This window comes from Chrysemys picta, chromosome 1 (genome assembly GCF_011386835.1).
Source record: "Chrysemys picta bellii isolate R12L10 chromosome 1, ASM1138683v2, whole genome shotgun sequence".
NCBI lineage: Eukaryota > Metazoa > Chordata > Testudines > Emydidae > Chrysemys > Chrysemys picta.
In genome coordinates this window covers 200876871-200901391 of record NC_088791.1, presented here as the reverse complement: position 1 = coordinate 200901391, position 24521 = coordinate 200876871, and the positions used below count along the sequence as shown (strand labels likewise).

The following is a 24521-nucleotide window of genomic DNA, read 5'->3' as shown; positions in this document are numbered from 1 at the left end:
AGTGCAGCTAGACTGAGTGGGTACACCATAAATCTCTTACAGGGTACAGTTTGACCGTTGTTCCAGAACAGCCACTGAATGCTTTGAATTTAAGACCCTCTCTATTTACTTAGCCATTATTGTTAGCAAACCCTATTTTAAGGGATACCTTTTAATTTGTTGAAAATTAGATTGTGGGATTAGTGCATTATTACTTTTCACTGTGTTGCATAGTCCATGCCTTTGCTAGGTACTGTAGTCAAAACTTACTACCATCTTTTGGGGTTTGTTTTTGCCAGGGACCAACATCTGCCCTCAGGTACTGCAATTGGAGTCAGGAAAAAAATCTGATTCAAACTATGTGCATTTTCTATCACAGTTTTTCAACCCTCTCCTCCATTCTCTTCAGAAATGTCTCTCATAGAATCTGTTATGTCAGGAAGTTGTTATCCATGTTCAGTTGAGGTCAATAGAATAGTTTCTCCAACAATACAAAAGGAAGGGTTTCTTCCATTTTTTTCCTTATTCCAATACTTTACTTTATTGTGCTTATGGGCAGAAAAGAGGCCCAGCCTCCGTGATCTGTGCCAATCTGTGGGATAGGTGTTGATGCTGATTTTTTTCCAGACTCCTCCCGCATGTTATCAGGAAGGTAAAATAGGAAACAACCTCGTCTTATTTGCTCCAATGTGGCTTGCAAGTTCTGGTATCCAGAACTCCTGGAAATATCATAGGAACTTCCCTTCTTGTGGTCACCGGTATGTTTACTGAATGTTCCACTAAGGGTACAGCATGTTTTCCTATGGTGATGCAAACTTTCAACAAGAAAGAAAAAAGCTTCCCTTTAACAAGATGATCTCTGGGATTGAGGAAATTTAGTGCATTTTTTTGCAGTTTCATTCCCATTATCCTAGAGGCTATCTCCTTTATTTCACTCAGGGTTGTCATTGGTCAGTGTACTTGTCACCTTTCTCCACATCATACACCTATTCAGATATATTTTGTTTGATTGTCCTAATGTAAATAAATAACTCTTTCAAAAGACTAATTCATATTTTCCACAAATTTGTAAATCTGCATGGATTTGGATCTAATTTCTAATGTGATTGTTGGAGCCCACAGAAGAACATTGCTTGTATCGTATTTCTGATTTTTTTTTCTAGTGGCTATCTGGAGAATGAATGATCTCCAGGCTTTTAGGATTGATTCCCTTTTAGACTCATAGACTTTAAGGTCAGAAGGGACCATTATGATCTTCTAGTCTGACCTCCTGTACAACGCAGGCCACAGAATCTCACCCACCCACTCCTGTAACAAACCCCTGACCTATGTCTGAGCTATTGAAGTCCTCAACTTGTGGTTTAAAGACTTCAAGCTGCAGAGAATCCTCCAGAAGTGACCCATGCCCCATGCTGCAGAAGAAGGTGAAAAATCCCCAGGGCCTCTGCCAATCTGCCCTGGAGGAAAATTCCTTCCCAACCCCAAATATGGCGATCAGTTAAACCCTGAGCATGTGGGCAAGACTCTCTAGCCAGACACCCAGGAAAAAATTCTCTGTAGTAACTAGATACCACCCTCTCTAGTGTCCCATCACAAGCCATTGGGCATATTTACCGCTAATAGTCAAAGATCAATTAATTGCCAAAATTAGGCTATCCCATCATACTATCCCTTCCATAAACTTATCAAGCTTAGTCTTGAAGCCGGATATGTCTTTTGCCTCCACTGCTCCCCTTGGAAGGCTATTCCAGAACTTCACTCCTCTAATGGTTAGAAAACAGTCTAATTTCAAGTCTAAACTTCCTGATGGCCAGTTTATATCCATTTGTTCTTGTCTCCACATTGGTACTGAGCTTAAATAATTCCTCTTCCTCCCTGGTATTTATCCCTCATGATTGTTCTCTGTAAATATATCAGTCTCCCCTCAGCCTTCTTTTGGTTAGGCTAAACAAGCCACGCTCTTTGAGTCTCCTTTCATAAGACAGCTTTTCCATTCCTGGGATCATCCTAGTAGCCCTTCTCTGTACCTGTTCCAGTTTGAATTCATCCTTCTTAAACATGGGAGACCAGAACTGCACACAATATTCCAGATGAAGTCTCACCAGTGCTTTGTATAACGGCACTAACACCTCCTTATCTCTACTGGAAATACCTCGCCTGATGCATCCCAAGACTGCATTAGCTTTTTTAACAGCCATATCACATTGGCGGCTCATAGTCATCCTGTGATCAACCAGGTCCTTCTCCTCTGTTACTTCCAAGTGATGCGTCCCCAATTTCTAACAAAAAATTCTTGTTATTAATCCCTAAATGCATGACCTTGCACTTTTCACTATTAAATTTCATCCTGTTACTATTACTCCAGTTTACAAGGTCATCCAGATCTTCCTGTAGGATATTCTGGTCCCTCTTTGTATTGGCAATACCTCCCAGCTTCGTGTCATCCGCAAACTTTACTAGCACATTCCCACTTTTTGTGCCAAAGTCAGTAATAAAAGGATTAAATAAGATTGGTCCCAAAATTGATCCCTGAGGAACTCCACTAGTAACCTCCTTCCAGCCTGACAGTTCACCTTTCAGCATGACCCATTGTAGTCTCCCCTTTAGCCAGTTCCTTATCCACCTTTCAATTTTCATATTGATCCCCATCTTTTCCAATTTAGCTAATAATTCCCCATGTGGAACCGTATCAAATGCCTTACTGAAATCGAGGTAAATTAGATCCACCGCGTTTCCTTTGTCTAAAAACATCTGTTACCTTCTCAAAGAAGGAGATCAGGTTGGTTTGGCAGGATCTACCTTTTGTAAAACCATGTTGTATTTTGTCTCAATTACCATTGACCTCAATGTCCTTAACTACATTCTCCTTCAAAAAATTTTGTAAGACCTTATATACTACAAATGTCAAATTAACAGGCCTGTAGTTAACCGCATCACTTTTCCCCCCTTTCTTAAAAATAGGAACTATGTTAGCAATTCTCCAGTCACGCGGTACAACCCTTGAGTTTACAAATTCATTAAAAATTCTTGCTAATGGGCTTGCAATTTCATGTGCCAGTTCCTTTAATATTCTTGGATGAAGGTTATCTGGGCCCCTGGATTTAGTCCCATTAAGCTGTTCGAGTTTGGCTTCTACCTCAGATGTGGTAATATCTACCTCCATATCCTCATTGCCATTTGTCATCCTACCATTATCCCTAAGCTCCTCATTAAAGACTGAGGCAAAGTATTTGTTTAGCTATTGGGCCATGCCTACATTATCCTTAACCTCCACTCTATCATCAGTGTTTAGCGGACCCACTTCTTCTTTGTTTTCTTCTTATTTATATGGCTATAGAACCTTTTACTATTGGTTTTAATTCCCTTTGCAAGGTCCAACTCTACATGGCTTTTGGCCTTTCTCACTTTATCCCTACATGTTCTGACCTCAATAAGGTAGCTTTCCTTGCTGATCCCTCCCATCTTCCACTCCTTGTAGGCTTTCTGCTTTTTCCTAATCACATCTCTGAGATGCTTTCTCATCCAGCTTGGTCTACAACTCCTGTCTATGAATTTTTTCCCCTTTCTTGGGATGCAGGCTTCTGATAGTTTCTGCAACCTTGACTCGAAGTAAATCCAGGCCTCTTCTGCCTTTAGATCCACAAGTTCTTCAGTCCAATCCACTTCCCTAACTAATTTCCTTAATTTTTTAAAGTTAGCCCTTTTGAAATCAAAAGCCCTAGTCACAGATCTATTTTTGTTCATCCTTCCATTTAGTTTAAACTGAATTAGCTCATGATTGCTTGAACCAAGGTTGTCCCCTACAACCATTTCTTCTATGAGGTCCTCACTATTCACCAAAACCAAATCTAAAATGGCATCCCCTCTTGTTGGTTCAGCAACTACTTGGTGAAGGAATCCATCAGCTATCGCATCCAGGAAAATCTGAACCCTATTATTACTACTAGCACTTGTCCTCCAGTCTATATCTGGGAAGTTAAAGTCTCCCATGATCACACAATTCCCATTAGTATTTACTTCATTAAAAACATTAAAGAGGTCTCTATCCATATCGGATCGCGGCGGGCTATAGCACACCCCAAGCACTGTCCCAAGGGAGGCTCTAGTAGCTTTCTTCCCCAATGTGATTTTTGCCCAGACAGACTCTGTCTTATCCATTCCATCACTTCTTATTTCTTTACAGTCTACCTCATCACTGATATACAATGCTACTCCACCACCTTTGCCTTTATTTCTATCTTTCCTAAACAACTGTACTCCAATTATGACTACTATTCCACCATGTTTCTGTTATCCCTATAATATCTGGTTTCACTTCCTGCACCAATAGCTCTAGTTCCTCCATTTTGTTACCTAGGCTCCTCGCATTAGTGTACAAACATCTTAATTTTTGCTGTTTTACTTCTCTCGCATTCTTTACCCGATTAGGCACAGACTTCTACCGCCAGTATCACCTATTAGACTGGTATCTACACTACCCTTCCTTCTTATGTCCATTCTCCTACCCACGGCTGTATCCTTTCTTACTTCATTTTCTTCCTTCTCAATGTTAAAATCCGGTATGGAGCTTACCTGGACATCTCCCAACCATCTCCCCTAAATTCCTAGTTTAAAGTTCTCTTAATCAGTTGTGCCAGCCTCCATCCTAGAAGTCTATTTCCCTCCCTACTCAGGTGAAGTCCATCCCAAGAGAACAGTCCTCTGTCCATGAATGCTTCCTAGTGGCCAGACATTCCAGAGTCGTCCTTATAGCACCACTGCCTGAGCCATCAGTAGTATTTCATCAGGTTAAAGGTGGTCCTTTTCCCACAGTAACCTCTTGTTCCTTATTTTCAACACACCTTATGGTCCCCAAGGCATTCCCAGTGCTTCTACTGACTACAGATAATGTCTGGGAGGAACTTTTTGTGGGCTGTCTCAAGGATAAGTAGCTTTTTCTTCCTGTCTCTTATAAGAGGTTGGAAGTTTACCTTCCATTCTAGAAGATACCATACTGACTTTTACCTCAACACAATCTAAGACTCAGTAACTCAATTAAAAACATTTAATAAGAATAGTTAGTGAAAATCACTATACCTCATATTTTCTGCAGTGAAAGAGGTAGGAATATTATGGATACTGCCCAGTTGATTACTCAGCTTTGCTTTACTTTGTCTGGCATGTGGAGGGGAAAGTGTATTCATGTAATTAGATTTTATTGTTATGGATGTGCATGTGAGTCTCATTTCCTGACTTTTGAGCACTTCCCTTTGCAACTTTTAATGTTTTCTCACTATAGGTTTTTATGCAGAACCTGTCTAACACTTAACAGATATAAGAGTGGGGTTTGTGGGGGGGTGTAAATAAAACACTTTATATAAACGGATCTGTCTATTATATGTATTATTATGTTTTGTGATAGTGCCTGAGGGTCAGAACCCCGTTGTGCTGGGCACTGTAAAAACACATAACAAAAAGATGGCCCCTCCCCCGCAGAATTTACAATCTAAGCATTAGACCAAAAACAAAAAACAAAAAAAAACCAGACAAGTGAGGGAGCACAAGGAAACAGGAAGAAAATACTGGTTAACATTAATAGATTCTAAGGCCGAAAGGTCTGATTGTGATCTAGTCTAGTCCAGTAGTTCTCAACCTGTTTACTACTGTGAGCTGCATATGCAGCTCTCTGTGTTATGTGGGCCACATCCACACAATATATATACTATCTGTCTGGCCCTGAGGATGTCACATGGGCCGCAGCTGTGTGCTGATTGGGCTGCAATTTGAGAACCACTGAGCCAGTCTGACCTTGCATATAACTTCCCCTAAATAATTCCTAGAGCATGTCTTTTAGAAAAAATCCAATCTTGATTTGAAAATGGACAGTAATGGAGAATTGTTCTCATGGTAAATTACTGTCCCTGTTAAAAATGTATGCCTTATTTCCAGTCTGAACATGATATGAGGTGGTCTCAACACACTAGCTACCTAGCAGTTGTAATGCTTTTTGTAGGCATTACAGCAAAGGAGAGTTTGAAGAAATACAACAAAGTAGTTTTGCGAATTTTATAGGGAGCTCCTCCCATGTGTGAGGGGCAGCATGAGAGAAAGAATGAAGGTGCTTCAGGGTGGATAAAAATGGTTGGTTTGTTTGTTTGTTTGTTTGTTTTAAATCAGATTTTTTTTATTTAAATCGGATTTTTTTGAAGTTCTTTTCCTCAAAAAGCATTTTATCTAAAGATAGTTTTAATTAAGATACATTATAGCTCAAAGATATCTCATAATGGAATAGGGATTATAAATTCTAATTCTATAGTGTGAAACAATATATTCATGTAATCTTTAAGAAAAGTTTTGTAAATGAGTTCCAATAGTTCATGGATTAGGGACCCAATCTTACGGAGTTCCAGAGGCTTCTGTATAGATTATTTAGGTTATTCTTTCTATCTATCCAATGGGACTCAGTGCTCGGTCTAGAAGATACCATTAGAGATGCTTAGTTTTACAGGTCTCAAACTGTGGATTTGTGTCTCCAGAGATGCTGGAGCACAGCAAAAATGTTTTTAAATAAATCAATAAATAATATATAGAGGTGAGAAATAACAGACCTCAATCCTATTGTCCATCAGCAAATTTGTGCACACCGAGTCAATCCTTTAACTCTCTCTAAAAGTACAAAGTTTCAAAAAGTTCAATGAATAGAAGATGGTTGGGGACAGAATAGATCTGGACAAGGAAAAGAAGTCTGAAGATAAATGTGAGACAGAAGGGACAGGCAGTAGAAACAAAAGTGAAACACTGTGAGCAGCATATTCCAGAAGTCTTTTCTGAGTGTAGCCTTCATTGATTTGAGATCTACCATACCATTCTCTCACTAGACGGGAAAACCTATAATGGCAGCAGGCCATAAAAGAGACCCCATTTGGGAATATTTTAATGAAGTTCCTCTACCTGTGGGTAAGACTTCCATGCATGCAAAATGCAAACAGTGCAACAAAGAAATGCAAGGCTGGGCTTTCCGAATGAAACAACATCATGAGAAGTTTTCCTTCTCAGGAGGAAGCTGCATTGAAGACGATGAAAGGAACATCACTTTAAAAAATGTATAGTGTGTACCTTCTAAAAATGAAACCTACATCTATCTCTGAGTTATGTGAAGAATATGCCTCTCTAAGCCCTTCACTCTCTAGCAACCAGAAAGGGATTGTAGAGGTCTTCCCCTCTCCCTGCAGCTTCCTTCTCATCTGGGCTTTCTCCCTTCATAAATTACCCAGCTCCTCCCATAGCTGGGATTCATCCTTAATTGGATCTGGCCCATGATGCAGATACAACCAGGTGTGTTAATTGGACTCTCATCCCCACATTAACCCTTCCACTACCAGTGTGGAGTAGATGTCCCTCACAGTAGTATGTAATAGATTTTTTGTTTAAAAAGGGGGGGGAGGGTAAATATTATCACTACTTCTCTACTCCAATATGTTAAGTAGCACTTTTGAGAATTTGGCTTTTGTGACTTGTAACTTCTTTTGTAGGCTGGATGCATCACACCGTGGATCAGCTAGGAGACAAAGCAACCAAGGAAAGCTATGCTATTCAGTATCTTCAGAAGTCCCTCGAGGCAGATCCTAACTCTGGCCAGTCCTGGTATTTCCTTGGAAGGTGAGAGAACTGGTGGTATAGCAACTGTATTTAAGGCTGTGTCATGTTTTTTAATAAAGCTTGTTTTGAGAGGCTGTGGTTGAATTGAAAATATTCTCAACAGTGTGAGAGCTATCATGAAAATGTCAGTTTGGGAGTAATTTTCCTTTAAAATAAATAACATCACATATCCTTAACTTGAACAAATGGGAAAAATTATGAAACTGCTCAAGTCCAGCTTTGTTATTTTGAGGGAAAATATGCTATCTTGGAAAGATATTTAAGTGAAAGTGCCTGTGCAATAAATGTTTTCATTAGAAATTTAGTACATAATTAAATAAGCAGGCAGAAAATATTCTGTACATGTGTGCGAAAGTGTACATGATTCCTTTAATGCCTTGAATGCAAATGCCTCAGATGTTGTCATGTATTCTCCTCTGTCTAAATTGCCTGCAAAAATACTTGCATTTTTCTTTGCATACTTCCACATTCTCTCACTTTTCTGTCTTTAATGTTGTTCTCCCTTTCCACATACATGTGCTGTTGTACAAAAATCTTTAAAAGTTTTTTCTGTACTGTATATATTATAAAAAAACAAACGATATTATATATAAACTTTAGACTGGAATAGCTCCGATGTAGCCATTTTGACTTCCAAGATAAGTGGTCCATACTTTAATAATTAACTCTTGGCCTTGTAAGCTTCCTTTTTTTTTTTTTTTTTTTTTTTGGGGGGGGGGGTGTCTTGTAAGTTATTTTTTTGTCTTGTATGTTGTTTTTTGTTGTTGTTCTCCATGGTAAATACTGTGCATTTTATGCCCCTTCTTGTTTTTAAAAAAGATAGAAAAGTTAGGAAACTCATCACTAGTTAACAGTAACCCAGCAATATTCATGCTTTTAATATGTCTTATCTTCTGTAGGCTGCAACCTCTTGAGTGTGACTTGATTACACACTCTTGAGTTAGATCTCTTCCATCCAGTCAAAGAAACTGTTACCCATATTATGGGGAAGATAAACAAATTTAGTGCTTTAACTAAAACAAAATTCTTCAACTTTGATTTCCCTAGATTTTCTAGTTGTGTGTAAATTATGTTTGAACATTCTTTCCTTTTGTTATATTTGAATTATTTTGATACACTTATTTTAAGTTTTGGAGGGAGTTGAATTTGACTATCATGACACTGATCCTTAAAATATCTGAGAAACCGATTTTAACACGGATGCTGGGACTTTGTTTCATTACCTTTAAGTCTAACTTATTCTTATCTTTTGAAACTTTTTTACTTAATCCTGGTGAATATTCATAAGTGAAGTAAAATACTGGTAGTGCTTTACTATATTCCTTTCCTACTATAGCTAATATAATGTAAAAGAAGAACCTCCAGGTTTTTTTCCTGCTTAAAGGTTGAAAATTTTACCTTTATTTTGCTCATATATGGCTCTCTATTTTTTACAAGAATAAATTTTCAATTATTTTTTGTGTATTCTGAAGACTTTTAGTTCTTATGTAAACAGGGAAGATAATTGCAGGCAATATGGGCAAAACCAAAGAAAATACGTTTCTACTTAAAAAGTTTCAGTATCTTCTTTTCTTTCAGATTGTGATGGAAGCAGTCATTTTTCCTTGTAGCATAATTGTAACTCACTCTTCTTTGTGTTCTAGTGTTTCTGCTTACCATGTCATACTGCTTTTGAAAATTTATTTACTAAAATACTCACTGTATTTGTAGTGTCACTATATGAGATGCCATAAATTCTCTTCTCTAGTATTTCAACTTCCATGCCACCAAGATTTAATTTTTTAAAATGCACACAAGTTAACTATTTGGGAACAGGCAGTTTAATTCTTCCCGTGTTGCAATCTGTATGTAAATATTTTCCCTTTTGCTCAATGAAATACCACAGGTGAAATGTGTACATTTCCAGAATGCAATATTAATTCTGGACATTAGTATAATGTAGCATGTATTAGAATTTAAAGCAAGTTAAACTTTGCACAGCTGATGCTGAGGGATTAGTGTATTTTACAAATAAATTAGTAATAATGATTCAGAAGTTTACATTCAATGTCATTTTGTGTCAAACTTACAGAAAGGGTAGTTATTTTGGATTAATGTGTATGTATTTGTATTTGCATGAATTTACTAGAACTAGTCCACTCTTGGCAAACCATTCTCCATAATCACTTTAAATATTACCACAGTTCTTTCTCTCTTCTCCCAGGTGCTATTCAAGTATTGGGAAAGTTCAGGATGCCTTTATATCTTATAGGCAATCTATTGATAAATCAGAAGCAAGTGCAGATACATGGTGTTCTATAGGGTAAGAATGATGCAGGGAAAAGCAGTACTATAATTGAATTTTAATGTATTTAAACAAGGACCAGCTTTTTTAACACAGTTATGTTCTCAGTAGATCATAAAGCTCCTAATTGGTAGCTAATATATTAATGTTCTGTCAACCATGCTATAAATATCTTGAAGTTAAAGTAATATGTAGGTATTTGCTCTCTTAAATTTTAGGTTGCAATATTGGTTGTACTTTATATTTTAACTTGTCATGTTAAGGTATAAAAATGTATTATTCATGGTTGTCACGGTGAATTATGTAATGGTGTGTTCCACTTGAGATACAGAAGTTTTTCTTCTTCACCATGTGAGAAATACTGAGTTTAGTGGGGAGGTATATGACTTGTTTGTATTCAGACTTTATTAATTTTGAACTTTACCAATCTTTTTATTCAGTGTGCTATATCAACAGCAAAATCAGCCTATGGATGCTTTACAAGCCTATATCTGTGCTGTACAATTGGACCATGGCCATGCTGCAGCCTGGATGGACTTAGGCACACTCTATGAGTCCTGCAACCAGCCTCAGGATGCCATTAAATGCTACTTAAACGCAACTAGGAGCAAAAATTGTAGTAATACCTCTGCACTTGCAGCACGGATAAAATATTTACAGGTAAAACTTTAAAGCTTTAAGGAAGGGAAATATTTTACCCGGTACACAACAGGCGGGGAGGTGGAAAATAACATACCAATTAATGTGTAATTGTTTCATGGTGTGTATAACCTGTTTCCATATTTATTGTAAACATATCATAGCTTGTAATATTGTTTTAGTCTCCATTTTTAAGTGGGACTCAATCCCTGTAATTAATGCTGTTTTGCACATTACTCAGTTGATGCATATTGATTTACATCACTTTTTTTTTCTATGTACTGTCTACATTTTTAAGTTGTCATAGCATTTAGAGAGAGAGAACACATACACACACTATCTTTCACTCTTGTTTGCAATTTCAGAAGAAAAGAGTTACGAGACCTCTGAAACCAGAGCTCAACTTTATTCTGATTCTCACAAAGGTTTATATTCTGGTTACCCTCTTTATACTTAGCACCTTTCTAAAACCCCAGACTTTAAATCTATTCTCTCTTTAAGACGTAATTAGCTACAGCATTTAGGAAGATTTCGTGGACTTGCTCTTAATAAAGTAGGCTTGTGTTAAATTTGCTTTTTACATAATTTTTCCTAGGCTCAGTTGTGTAACCTTCCACAAGGTAGTCTACAGAATAAAACTAAATTACTTCCTAGTATTGAGGAGGCATGGAGCCTACCAATCCCCGCAGAGCTTACCTCCAGGCAGGGTGCCATGAACACAGCACAGCAGGTGAGAAGTTGGGTTATGTTCTGCAGGTGCCCAGCTTTAAGGGTTCTTTACAATCTGTAGTAGTCAAGCTTATTTTACGGAGTGCAGGGCTGGCTTTCATTAATAAAAAGCCTTTGATTTATTTGCAAAGGGATTTAGATCAAGAAAAGACTCCCTATAATGTGGGAGAAATATGTGGGTACCAATTTAGAACCTTTGTGGATTTTCATGATTTTGAGAGATTTCATCTTAAGTAGAAATGCTACAGTGGTTGTTTTTTAAAAGAATAATCCCAAGAAAGGTACACATTCCTCCATTGATGACCATATGGAAACTGATTTTCAGTAACTGAGTCATCTTCAGTATATCCACACAGCCCTTTTAAGATATGCAGATCGTAAAAGTGTGTAGCTTAATTGAAAGAATTAAGAATATATAGAACCATATTTTTGTCTTCCTTCTGTGATTCGTAGGCTTGTAAACCTCATCATCCAAATACTGAACCTGTACTAGGCCTCACTCAAACACCAATTTCACAGCAATCCTTGCCACTACACATGATTCCTTCTAGCCAAGTAGATGACCTGTCCAGTCCTGCCAAGAGGAAAAGAACATCTAGTCCAACAAAGGTATATATTCTGGTGAACTAAAGAGCCCGAACCAAAATTATACAGAAATATGCATAGAAATTGTGCAGTGTACACAGCACTTGTACTTTAATTGTAATCCTTTGGCATCAAGGTGGGGAATGTTTTAGAAGTTCATGTGTTGAGGTTAGTGCATTTTTCAGCAGTGTATTTAATTAAGAGATTACAATTGAGATAGTAAGTACCTAAGTGCAATACACATTAGTGACACTATATATAGAAGTAATTATCCTAATCTCAGGATATAATCATAGTATTGTAATAGAGAAGGAAATGGCCATTTTGTTCTGTCTATTGCCTTTGCCTCTATCTAAAATTCAGGATGTTACTTTTTCAAGAGGTAGTGACTTAATTTGATTCCTTGTCATTATGGTATTAGATGATATATTTAATATCATTTACTTTTTTCTCATTGTTCCGATACTATATAGGTTGAAGTAAAATGAGATAAAATATATTTTAGTATTCTTGTTATATGCTGTATTATTATTAAACCTGTGATTAGTCCTTTCATCAAGAAGTTAATGTCTAGCTTTTGTAAAACTAACATTTGCTCTTTTGATAGTCATATATTTTAATTTAATGTTTTTCTTAGAATACTTCAGATGCTTGGAGCAGTGGCCATACGGTGTCACATCCTCCGGTACAGCAACAAATTCATTCTTGGTGTTTGACACCACAGAAATTACAGGTAAGTGCGTTAAAGAAAACCCTGAGCGGTTTTGAGACTTTGTTTTCTTATCAGAAATATATCTGAAATGGACTCAAAGAAACTTTTCAGATTTTAACTTCTGAATCGAATGTGAAATATTCAGTATACTTTGCTATAATGCTTATTGTTTGATACAAGTAGTTTTCATATTTATAGCTTCCTTGTGGTATGTGTGAAATCAAGCTTAAAATGAGAAACAAACAAAACCTGAGTTCCAGGTTAGTGACATAACACAAGTTGAATATTTTAATTACATAAGCACTATAATAAATTTGTAAGATGGACAGATAAAAGTAAATATTTTTTCTTGTTGTAACATTTTTTAACTTAATGTGTGAAGTAGTCATACTGTTGGATGTCAGATGAATAATACTTATGACTCGTGCTGCCTAAGATTTACAGGTGCTGCACAACTACTGTACCCCTCCCAATATCCATGTGAGATAACTTCTTGTGTCCTTATTTGGCAAACTGATAAGTGAAGGATTTTTGCACAAATTATCACTAATAATGGAGAGAGCTGAAATTCAGCTCTGGTGTTCATGGATTTCAGACCACATGGCTTCTACAGTTGAAGTGCTGGACTTTATTTTTGAGTCCTTGACTCAAATATAGTTTGTTTTGTTACAGTAGTTTCAGTTTATTCTTCAGCTCACTGGCATAGGTTGCAGTGTACCACACCAAGTAGCAGCAAAAGAGTGCACATTTTGAAAATCATACCTGGGCAGAAGTAGTCACCATATATATCACAAATATTGACTAAATGCAAGGACATTAATAGAAAAATATTTGCTCTGAGGAGGGGAAATACTGAAACTGTGGTATACTGCCCAAAGGTTGTGGGCATTGAGCACAATTGAGAAATAGTTTTTGTACCTGAAAAACAATCCCTTACTTATTGCCTCCTTAGCCATCAGCATTGTTTTATTATACTGCTTTATTTTTTCACCTGTTTGTCTCTCCTGCCTTTGTTCAACCTTTATAACTTCTCTCTGCTTTCTCCCATCTCTCCTACTTTTCTCTTCCCTTTCAGACCTCACTAGCATTTTGTCTTTTTTCACTTTGTTTCCTTCTCTTTAAGGGAAAGTGTCATTACCTTCTTCATCCTATGTATGGAATAAAGGATTTGTTAACATTCATTTAATATGGTTTCATTATCCATGAATGACAAAGCCAGAAATGAGTTATGAAGGTCATCTCATATGAAAGTGAATAAAACCTTCATTCCATGTCTGTCTTTGTATTCTGTATATGTAATGCAATTTACAGAGAAAGCATTTTAGAAATGTCTTTGTTTAAAAAAAAATATTGTTGGTGTTATTTTTTTACATCCTTCCACCTATAAAACTAGTTTTCTTTAGTACCACGAGCTCACCTGTGCATGGAGAAAAAATAATAAATATAAGAAGTCCTTTTGAAATAAAACACCTAAATTGTTTTCTGTTGGTGTTCAAGCTCCTAAAATAGGTCTACTCATAAGGTTTATGGTATAGGACAAGGAAGATCCCTGATATTTGTATGGTATAAAGCTTTCATTGCGATCCCTGATGAACAGAAGATATCAGACCATAAACTTGATACTAGTCCAGGAATTAATGCTGCTTTTTCTTCACCTTAGAACAGTTTTGGGGGTGGGAGGATTGGGAGGTAAGCAAGCATTTCTCTTATTTGTTGGGTTTTTTTTGTTCTTTTTTAAAATAGTGACAGTTTGAATCTACTTAGAGGTTTAGGAGTGTACTTATTCAAAATAGAAATAAATACATTGATCTCTGAATATTTGCATTGTTTTGTATCATGCTTTAGCTTTATTAGCAATAGTTGAACAGAATCATACACAAACTGATACAGCTACAAAAGGATATACATGAAAAATCTATAAACTTGATACCAACCTATTACATATACTCAAAAGAACAGAATAGTGAATCAGCTAGTTAATGACTTACCTTTTTAACTTTAGCTTCTTGTTGTTTGGAAAAATTAGTTCATAAGATATGTAATGGCTCAATACCTAAGAGCAATTAAAGAAAATAGTGTCTGTAATGTCCAATTCTCCTTTGAGTGATTTGCTCATATACATTCCGTTGTAAGTGTATGCGCCCAATGCACTTGAGTCAGAGGCCTTTGCTGGCAGCAGTAGCAGTCAGTGTATGTGCCCCTGCTATCCTCGCACGCTGAGCCAACAGTATAAAAGGGTGTGGTGTGCACTTCCCTCTCAGTTTCTTCTTACAACCCACAGTGAGAGTTAGAGCTCTCCATTGCTCTTCAGCTTCACTTAGCCAGCCTTTAGAAAATAAGAATTTCTATTATTTGTATGTGATAGCCACAAAAGCTGTCTAATTTGCTTGTACAAGGGACATGTGAGGAACAAGCGTACTCTTTAGACCTCATTTCTGATGAGGCCGAAGAAACAGAGGTATTTCTGCCCTCGTGTATGTCTCATGGAAAAGGCAATGCATCCCTCTTCAGCCTGAGTGGGTGGACTGCCCTTCCACAAGGAATGTCCTTACGACTGCCCCATTTGACTGTCCAAATCAACACTGCTCATTGTCCTCTCCCTCAGTGTCCTTGATGTGTCCAAAATCATCTTTGTTCTCTGAGACTGAGAGATTGTCCAAGTCTCATTCTTCACGCCACAAGAAATCTGCTAAAACGTTCTTGAGTGCTGAGTCGAGGTCTGGTCGCACGCACCATATGATGCAGCACCATCGACTCCAGCTCCAACTGGGCTGTTGAGACCAGTGCCTTCACCATTGCCAGACAGATCCTTGACCCTGGCACCATCAGATCTACTGTCACCAACAATGGCAATGGAATACTTGCCTCTGATTTTGGTGCTGTCAGCATTGCAGGCATTCTTTGAGGTGAAGGACCTTTTGTGTCTCCCACTGTTGGGTTTTCCTTCACGATATTGCCTGGCATCAATCACATTAACCTCAACCAGCTTGGCACCATCAGCAGCATATACTACCACGACACCAGCATCTCCAGTTTTATCGTCCATGCAGCCTTCAACGCTGGCTCTGCCAGCATAGTTAACGTCAACCCACCTTTCTGCCTTCCAACCATGTCACCCACTTCCACTGGCTCTGTTGGATACATAGTTGATATTGATACTTTTAGGGAAGCACCATGTATATGTCTACTGTAACTGCTTCTCTGTCACCGAGGAAAGCTATCTCTCTTCCTCTCAGAATCTGACCATAATAGATCTGTACCTCATTCAAGGTCTTTTCAGGTCTCCATACAGGTCATGCTCTAGGAACATTCATACCACATATCAAGAACACTGTTCTTACTAGGATGCCCCTATATGGCGCCCACCACTGTGGGCGGTACAAAGACTGGAATACTCCTGTTGGCCTTATTGGGTAACTTTGGCTGCTCCAAGAGCATCTAGGCCCCCTTCAGAGACTCAGTCTAGGACAGTGGTTCCCAAACTTTAACAAGTCTTGCGAACCCCCTCCTAAAAATGAATATTTCCAGGGATTTTCTCCTTTACCTGAGTATAAATTATAAAAGTAGTGATCTTGGAAATATAAAATTTGTTTTTATGACATGCTTATTATACACTATTAATAATTATTATTTATCATTATGAAAACGGCAACACTCTTCCAAGATCTCACTTTTGTAGCTTGTATCACTTTGAATAAGCTTGTTATAAGACAAGGCTCCTATGTTTCATCAAGGAGTATCAGATGTGAAACAGCATGAAGGTATTTAAGAAGCCAACCCAAAGACTTCTTCCTACACAAGCATTCGGGTCTTGAGCAGTCCAGGCAAACAATGCATGTTACAACAAAGCTTAAACATGTTCTTCATAATAATTTTAAAAACAATACTAGCTGCATATTTAATTTTAAAAACAGCAAAAAATATCCACTTCCCTTTCTATTTCTTATAAGGAGTCTTGAAGTTTAAATCTCTTCAGTGTGATAGATATGCTTGCTTTGATCTCCTTAGCTCTTGGAAGTCCAGGGGCTCCAGGCTGCTGGCCCCGTGCTGCCCAGAATCCCTAGGGACAGCTCTGTCCACCATTAGGGAATTTTTTCCCAAGAACCCCCTGTAACATTTTGCGAACCCCCATGGGTTCACGAACCCCAGTTTGGGAACCACTGGTCTAGGAGGATGTTTCCTTCTCCAATATCAGTGGCTACTTAGGGAAGATCCTCCTGCAGTCTCTAACGTCTCATTTGTTGGTGCCACAGAGAAGAAGAGACAAGGGAGGAACCACTAGATACCAGTTTTCCCCTCCAATCATCCCCATTTTTCTTCCTCTTCCCCAGATGAGGCCATCATTCCAGATCTCGCATCAACTCCCCTTGAAGACTTTAAAATATTTCTGGATGTCATGTGGAGGAAGGCCACATCTATAGGAGTGCACATGGAATCTGTGCAAGACAATCCATGCTAACTGTTAGATTCCTTGCAAACTCATGCTTTGTAAAGCTTTGCTCTTCTCATTAATGAAGGCTGTCTGGAACCTGTGGAGACCATCTGGCAGACGCCAAGCTCTACCCCACTCACTGCCAAATGGGTGCACAGGTGTTACCAGGTTCCCCAGCAGGAATTTGATTTATTTCTGTATTCACCCCATCCCAAACACTCTCGTGATCACAATGGCCAATGAGCATTTGAGGTGGTCTCACCCTAAGGCTACCCCAAAAGCTTTAGTATAGGAGACCAGACTTACGTAGCAGAAAGGCCTATATCATTGTGACTGTACAAACAGGGATTTCAAATTCAGGCATTGTTGTCTAAATAAACCTTTTTAATTGGTCAGCAATTTCGGGGTTTGCAAACAAATTCCCCGAAGAATACAAGGAACGGTTCTTGGACATAGTTTCCAAATGACACTTCACTTCCCAGTTCTCTATCCAAGCACCTGTCGACACATACAACACTTTTCCATGTTTACAGATAGAAATACAGAATATAAAACCTACTACTTGAAGGATCCAAACTGTTTTTTCAAAAGACCGATGATACTATGTATGCATTAAAAGACTCCCATCCAATCTTTCATTTGCTGCATGTCTGCCTCCCAGTAAAAAAGAGGAAACAGTTCAAACCTCAGACACAGTAAAGAACATTTTACCAGCCAAAACCTCAGGATGTCTCTAGAAGGAGATCTGAGCCTGTCTGCAGTCGTCATTCGGCATCATCTGCAGCAAGCCTTTCTCACCCGACCTCATCGGCTTCAAACCAGTCATTTTGACATTTCGATCAAGGACATAGCACCAACCATATGTCCTATTCCACCATTTTGAAAGTGCCTATCTCTCTTTTACAATGCATGTACAGAGATTACATCGGACATGTGGGAGCTCAGCTCAGTAAAGGAGGGATATGTTGTCAAGTTCACCTCCCTGCCTTTCCCCAACCTACCTTCCCTGTCCCTTTTCGGGGCCCATTTCATAAAACTGTTTTACTTCAGGAAGTCGGGCTTTTTTGGAATTGGAAGTGTTAGAAAATTGAATTCAGGATGGTCACTTTTGTATCTGTTATCCTTTCTTCAGGAATTTGAGGCTGGTATGCCGCTCTCGATTTGCAGGATGCTTGCTTTCACGTGGCAATATGCCTTGCCCACACAAAGCACCTTCGATTCATGCCAGACAACAAGCCTTCCCAGTACACTGTGCTAGCCTTCAGTCTGTGTTTGACTCTAGGGGTTCATCAAGTGTATGACAGAGGGAGTGGCCCATCTGCACAGGTTAGGTGTTCAAATATTTCCCTACCTAGGCAGTTAGTTCAGGAAATGTCAAGAGGCCACATCGAAAGCAACATTCTTGTCATCAGACTTCTGTTCTCTCGTCTAGTCCTAAAACTGAATATAGACAAAAAAATGTACAATCTATGAAACAAATATGTTTCAGAGGAGCAGGTGTCTACACCATAACTGCCATGTTTTATCTCCCAAAGGACAGGTTTTAGTCCATAGCATGTCTATCTGAAATCCTCAAGTCCAACCCAAAGACAGCAGTCCATATCTACAACTACTGGGGCACATGACCTCATGCACCCGTGTGACTCAACGTGTCAGACTTCACCGTACTGCAAGCCTGGCTTCACTCGATATATCATCTGAGCAGATGTTCAGTGGGCAAGTTGATTTTTGGACCTTCATGAGCGCTCTGGTCTGGATTGGACCCTCAAACCGTACGCAGCCACCAGTGGTTGGGGGGACACATCTGGGTCAACTTCAGGCTCAAGCACTTTGGACACCTTGAGGGGTTTCACTCCATATAAATGTTAGAGTTTCAAGCTATTCATCAAGCCTGTGAGATGTTCGTTACCACCAGCAGAGGTCAAGTGGTTCAAGTTCTTAGCAACCCCACCATTGCTGTGTTTCATCTGACCAAGTAGGGAGGTGCAAGGTCATCTCAGCTGCGCCACATGTGGAACTTCTGTATAAAGAACAATATCTTGCTAAAAGCCTTTTGCCTTCCAGGAGTGAGGAACGCTGTTGTGGATTCCCTCAGTAGAAACCATAGACCATCGCGAGTGGACAGTAAGAAAGGACATTCTGCAGCCCATCTTCCATCAGTAGGGATACCTGATAGAACTCTTTGCAGCCAACCTGAACAACCAATGGAAGAGGCTCTGTTCCAGGGCAGGTCACAGCCCAGGTTCCATGACAGATATGTTTCTTCTTCCCTGGTCAAGCCATCTGCTGTACGCATCCCTTCCAGTTCCTCTGATTCCAAGGGTGATCAGGAAACTAAAATTAGACAAGCCAACCTTAATTCTCATAGCACCCCCCTGGCCAATGCAGTATTGATACACAGACTTAAATTGATTGAGCCACTCATACCTAGCCACTCTACCCCAGTCAAGGATCTTTTGTCTCAAAACCAAGGCAGGTCACTACACCTCAACCTAAAAGTTCTCTGCCTCACATCATGGATGATCTCTGCTTGTGCAGTGAGGAGAGAGTCTGCTCTGGAGCTGTCGAGGCCATTTTAGTGAGTAGCAGAAAGGATTACGCTAGAGCCATCTATACAGCAAAATGAAAGAGGTTTTCAAACTGGGCAGAATCTTGGAAATTATCACCAAATAGCACAGGGACTAGGCATATGCGAAACTACTCGCTGGACCCTGGTTCCCAGCTTAACTCAAGTTCAGACCCTCCAGCCCTGCAGGGTCCTGGAACCCTGGGTTAGTGCAATTGCAATGTAAACACGGGGGGAGAGAATCAGGTTTGAGCACGGGCTCAAGCTCGGGCTTTCATTGCAGCATAGACATACCCTTACAGTCTCTCTCCAAGTAATCCAAAGTCCCACTACCTGTAAAGAAAGCTGCTGGTGATTCACCAACAGTGCAATGTATATGAACACAATCACTCTAAGGCCAAAAAAAAAAGGCTTCTTACTTGAATGGTAACTATTATTCTTCATGATGTGTCATTCACATACACATTTCACAAGCCTCCCACCTTCACCTCTGCTTTGGGTATTAAATTCCATTGGTACAAAAGAATGGAGCGGGAGGTGGTCACCACTCCCCTTGGTACTCCTAGATCGATGCAAAAGGATAACTAAGGCCCATGCGCCACCTGCTAGTATTGCTGGCAGAAGTGTCAGACTCAAGTTTATTTGGTGCACATACATCTATAATTATGGAATGTATATGTGCACAACACATCTTGAAGAAGCACAGTTTCTGTACAGGTAAGTAACCAGGTTGGGATTTTTGGCTCTTGTTTTATCCTGTTTGTTTTGAGGTATTTCTTTTCCAACAGCCACTTTATTGTCTCATATCTTCAACAATTATATATTAACGTACAACCTAATTAGTTAACTATGGTAGCTATTCATTCTTCATAATATGGCCATGGATTTTCTTAAGAGTTAAAATATGAATACTATGTGCTCAGCAGCTTAAATGAAAATAGAGACGAAATTTCAGAAACATTTTAGCACTAAAATAAGTGTTCATAGCCTCAGTTATAAAACTGTTCAGTCTTGTAGCTCAGTTATTGTTCTCTAAGGTAAAGATTGTGTATATTTGCCTATTTCCCATTTTAGTGTGAGTTCACACAGAATGATTTTCTTATATAAAATGGATTGAATATTTTGAGATTTGTATCATAGTGCAAGAATAACACACGAGAAAATTACAAAATATGTGTTGTCAAGAGTGGTATACGTTTTAAGAACTTTATGAATTTAATATTCTTTCACAGACAAAACGTACTTTAATCATATCTAACACTTAAGAACTATGTGCAGTACTGTTTTATAGCATATACTGAGATAATCAAGTCTTTTTCAGCTTAAGTAGATAAAAGATGCTTATACAGAGGTTTTAGTATAACAGTGGATTATAGAAAGGGGTTTGGTCCTTTTAGGAGCTTTGGTCTATATTTTCTCAGTTTCAGAAACCTTACTTGTACTGACAGTGTTAAGTATTGTTATCAGGACGCTTTTTAATCAGTTGTAAGTTGATTGATTCTAAATAATGCTGCCGTGTTTTTTTTTCATAGGACTTGGAACAGCTGCGTGCAAACAGAAATCTAAATCCAGCACAGAAACTTATGCTGGAACAGCTGGAGAGTCAGTTTGTCTTGATGCAGCAACACCAGCAGGTGCGAGCAAAAATATTTTTCTAATCTTCAGTACTTGCATCAGTGGTGCATTCTGTTTTCTTTTTGAACCTGAATTATTTGTATTGTACATGTTTTCATGCCCTATTTACCAGTTTACATAACATCTTCTGTTTTCTTTGACATTTCATTTATTGTGATTGATATTTACTGGCTGAAAGACATCTGTTGTTAGCTGTTTTCTATTGTAGGACTACCAGAGATGATGATTAACCAATTTTTTAATTTGTTTTCTGGTCAGCTATTTGACAAAGTTTGAGAAACAGTCTAGTTAAGAAATAAGCCTCTCATTCCTGCCTCTTGCTCGCGTCCCTTATTTTTTTGTGTTCGATAATAAAAGCCTAATAGTAACACCTAATATATATCTATATATATCTTTATGGCTCTCCTAGAAGAAAAGTCTGCCTTCAATAACTATATCTTAAAATTCACTCACCATTTGTGCGAATGTCAGTTCTACCACTCAACACAAACTGGAAGGAACCTCTTTTCTGACCTACAAAAAAAAAGTTGAAAAAAGTTAACATAATTTCAACCAAACTTTACTTGAAACAGTATAGTAAAAATAAATTAACAGTACACAATATTTATATAGAGGAAAAGCTGTGTTATCCAGCACTTTACAAACCGAAAAGCTGTATAAACAGGCATTTCTGATCTTCCTTGAAAGTCTGGTTTATAATCCGATTGGCGTAGGGCCGACAGACTCCCTACCTGGCTCTGCGTGGCTCCCTGGAAGGGGCGACATGTCCCAGCTGCTCCTAGGCTGTCACCATCCTGCTCCACGCCGAGCGCTGGGTCCGCAGCTCCCATTGGCCGGGGTTCTCGGCCAATGGGAGATGTGGGGGCGGCGCCTGCGGATGGAGGCAGCATGCAGATCCGCCTAGCTGCGCCTCCACCTAGGAGCAGCTGGGACATGTTGCCTCTTGTGGGAAGCCACCCAAGGTGAGCGCCGCCCTGATCCAGCACATTGCACCCCCTCCCGTGCCCCTGCCCCAAGCCCCCTCCTGCAGCTAAACTCCCTTCCAGAGCCTGCGCCCCACACCCAAACTCATTGCCTCTTAGTTAACTGGAATTTTTCACTTTCCGGCAAACCCTCCCCCCCCCTTCTCCTAACATGCCGGATTAAAAAAAAGCTTTTACTGTAGTCTTAATCATGTGATTAATTTATTCTTTTGTCTTACTAATTTTTCATTAGATGAGGCAAACAGGAGTTGCACAGGTACGATCTACTGGAATTTCTAATGGGCCAACAACTGACTCATCACTGCCTACAAACTCTGTCTCTGGTCAGCAGCCTCAGGTTGCTTTAACCAGAGTGCCTAATGTCACTCAGCATGGAATCCGTCCGGCTTGCCCTGGGCAGCCTCTGGCTAATGGACCCTTTCCAGCAGGCCCAGTTCCCTGCAGCACAGCAAGAACGCTGGGTAGTACAGACACTATTTTGATAGGCAATAATCACATAACAGGAAGTGGAAGTAATGGAAATGTGCCTTACCTGCAGCGAAACGCACTCTCTCTACCTCATAACCGCACAAACCTGACCAGCAGCGCAGAGGAGCCGTGGAAAAACCAACTATCTAACTCCACTCAGGTATAGTTCAGGTTATTAATCCAATAAAGTGAGCAAGTACTGTCCAAATCACTGTTTGACATCTTTCTTTTGTAAAACACGTTTTCTATTTTCAAAAGTTGATTAAACAGATGCAGATTATAAATCTTACAGCTGATTAAAGGTACCCATTATACTTTGTTAAAATAGCAGCTAAATCAGCTTCTTATGGAGTATAGGAAATAACCATAAATCAAACAGGGCACTTGATAAACATTTGTACAACTACCTATCCATTCAGAGTAGTTTTCTTTAGTAGATGAATATACTGTGTATTTTATATAGACCACTTCTTTAATCATGAAACATGGTGATTGTGTGTTTGTTTGTTTTTTACATATCATTGTAATAAAAATGTGTATATTTCATGGGTGGTGGGTATAATTGGCCAGGGGAGGCTAAGCCTCCCCAAACAGCCAGGCCATAGCCCCACCCATGCTTTGCCCCTAGGCCCCACTCCCTCATCCTGCTCTTCCGCTGTGGTTCCGCCCGTGCTGCTCCTCTTCCTGCCTTCACTCCATCTCTCCCCTGAAGCCAGCTGGGGCTCGGGAGCGCTCGGGCAGCTGGCAGGTCAGGGCTCGGGCCAGCCGGCAGCCCAGGACTCGACGCACCTGGGGCGGACAAGCCGGTGCTCGGGCCAGCTGGGGGGCCAGGGTATAGGCCGGCCGGCAGCCCGGGTCTCGGGGTGGCTGGGGCAGGCGGGCCAGAGCTCCTCTGGCTGTGTTAGGGGGCTCAAGGATCCTCTGGCTCCGGTGGGCAAGGGGGGGTGGGGTAGGAGCAAGGCCTCAGGTGGAAGGGGCAGGGGGCTAGCCTCCCGAATGGGGGGTTCATGCACCACCCATGAGTAAGCCATTGTTGAAATTACGTTGTCATCTTATTTTGATCATTCTAAATCATTTTTGTTGAAAGGCCAAAAGAAAACATCAAAAATAATATATTTTACAGAAACAATCTCAATATAGATTTTGTACCAGTAGCTCTCAATCTCCCAACAGAAAGCATGAGGATACAAATGTATAATTATGATTTTAAAGAATTTGTTTTGGGGGACATGGAGGAAAAGCCTACTTTACTTGCAGGCTAACAGTTCATTCACTCTCAACCCCACAAGACTTCCATATTGAAATCAGTAAGCTGTTCTACAGGAAGACTTTCCAGACATGTAATTTTGTTTTACTGGATAGGTGATATGACCAGTTTCAGGAATACCTAAAACTTTAGAACAGCATTGTAGCGTGGAAACTGCTTTCTTGTTACTCAACACTGTTTATCGGCATAAGGTTTTTAATGACAGATTATTGCAAGTTACTTAATCGAAACTCAGATAATTTTGTAGTGCAGGCTGTATTACAGCCTGGCAGCTTAAGTACATATACAATTTTAAAAAATAAAATGAGAAAGTAGCAGGAACATCTTGTACATTGTACAAGCAACTAGTTTTGCTCTGAAGCAACTTGGTAGGCTAATTGTAAAAACCTACTAGTATATTAACATTGTAACTGGGAACCAGTGTTTATAGGATTGGCAAAGTGTCATAGAGACTTAGAGCCTTATTGTCTCTTGCCCAAGTTAGACTTGGTTGGGTATGAAAAAAATGTCACTGGTATAAAATGGCTTTTCTACATCCTGTATGAAATAAGTCTGTGGCATCAGTTCAGTTCTTACTAGGTAGGTGTCTGCATAATAATTGACA

The 24521-nt window shown here is 39.4% G+C and overlaps 1 protein-coding gene across 13 annotated transcripts in view; it reads left to right on the top strand.

Moving 5' to 3' along the window:
- The window catches only part of KDM6A (lysine demethylase 6A), a 294383-nt gene that overhangs the window by 215560 nt on the left and 54302 nt on the right, over positions 1–24521 (top strand). For 7 of the 13 annotated variants that reach the window (XM_005301785.5, XM_024107564.3, XM_065578476.1 and 4 more), the window contains 7 exons: positions 7491–7617; positions 9821–9919; positions 10342–10561; positions 11723–11878; positions 12492–12587; positions 21097–21198; positions 22415–22810. In XM_005301785.5, the coding sequence (XP_005301842.1) occupies positions 7491–7617; positions 9821–9919; positions 10342–10561; positions 11723–11878; positions 12492–12587; positions 21097–21198; positions 22415–22810 (1196 nt within the window). Of the gene's footprint in view, positions 1–7490; positions 7618–9820; positions 9920–10341; positions 10562–11135; positions 11271–11722; positions 11879–12491; positions 12588–21096; positions 21199–22414; positions 22811–24521 lie in introns of all 13 variants that reach the window. The other 6 variants (XM_065578489.1, XM_005301784.5, XM_024107563.3 and 3 more) reach the window with 1 other exon arrangement.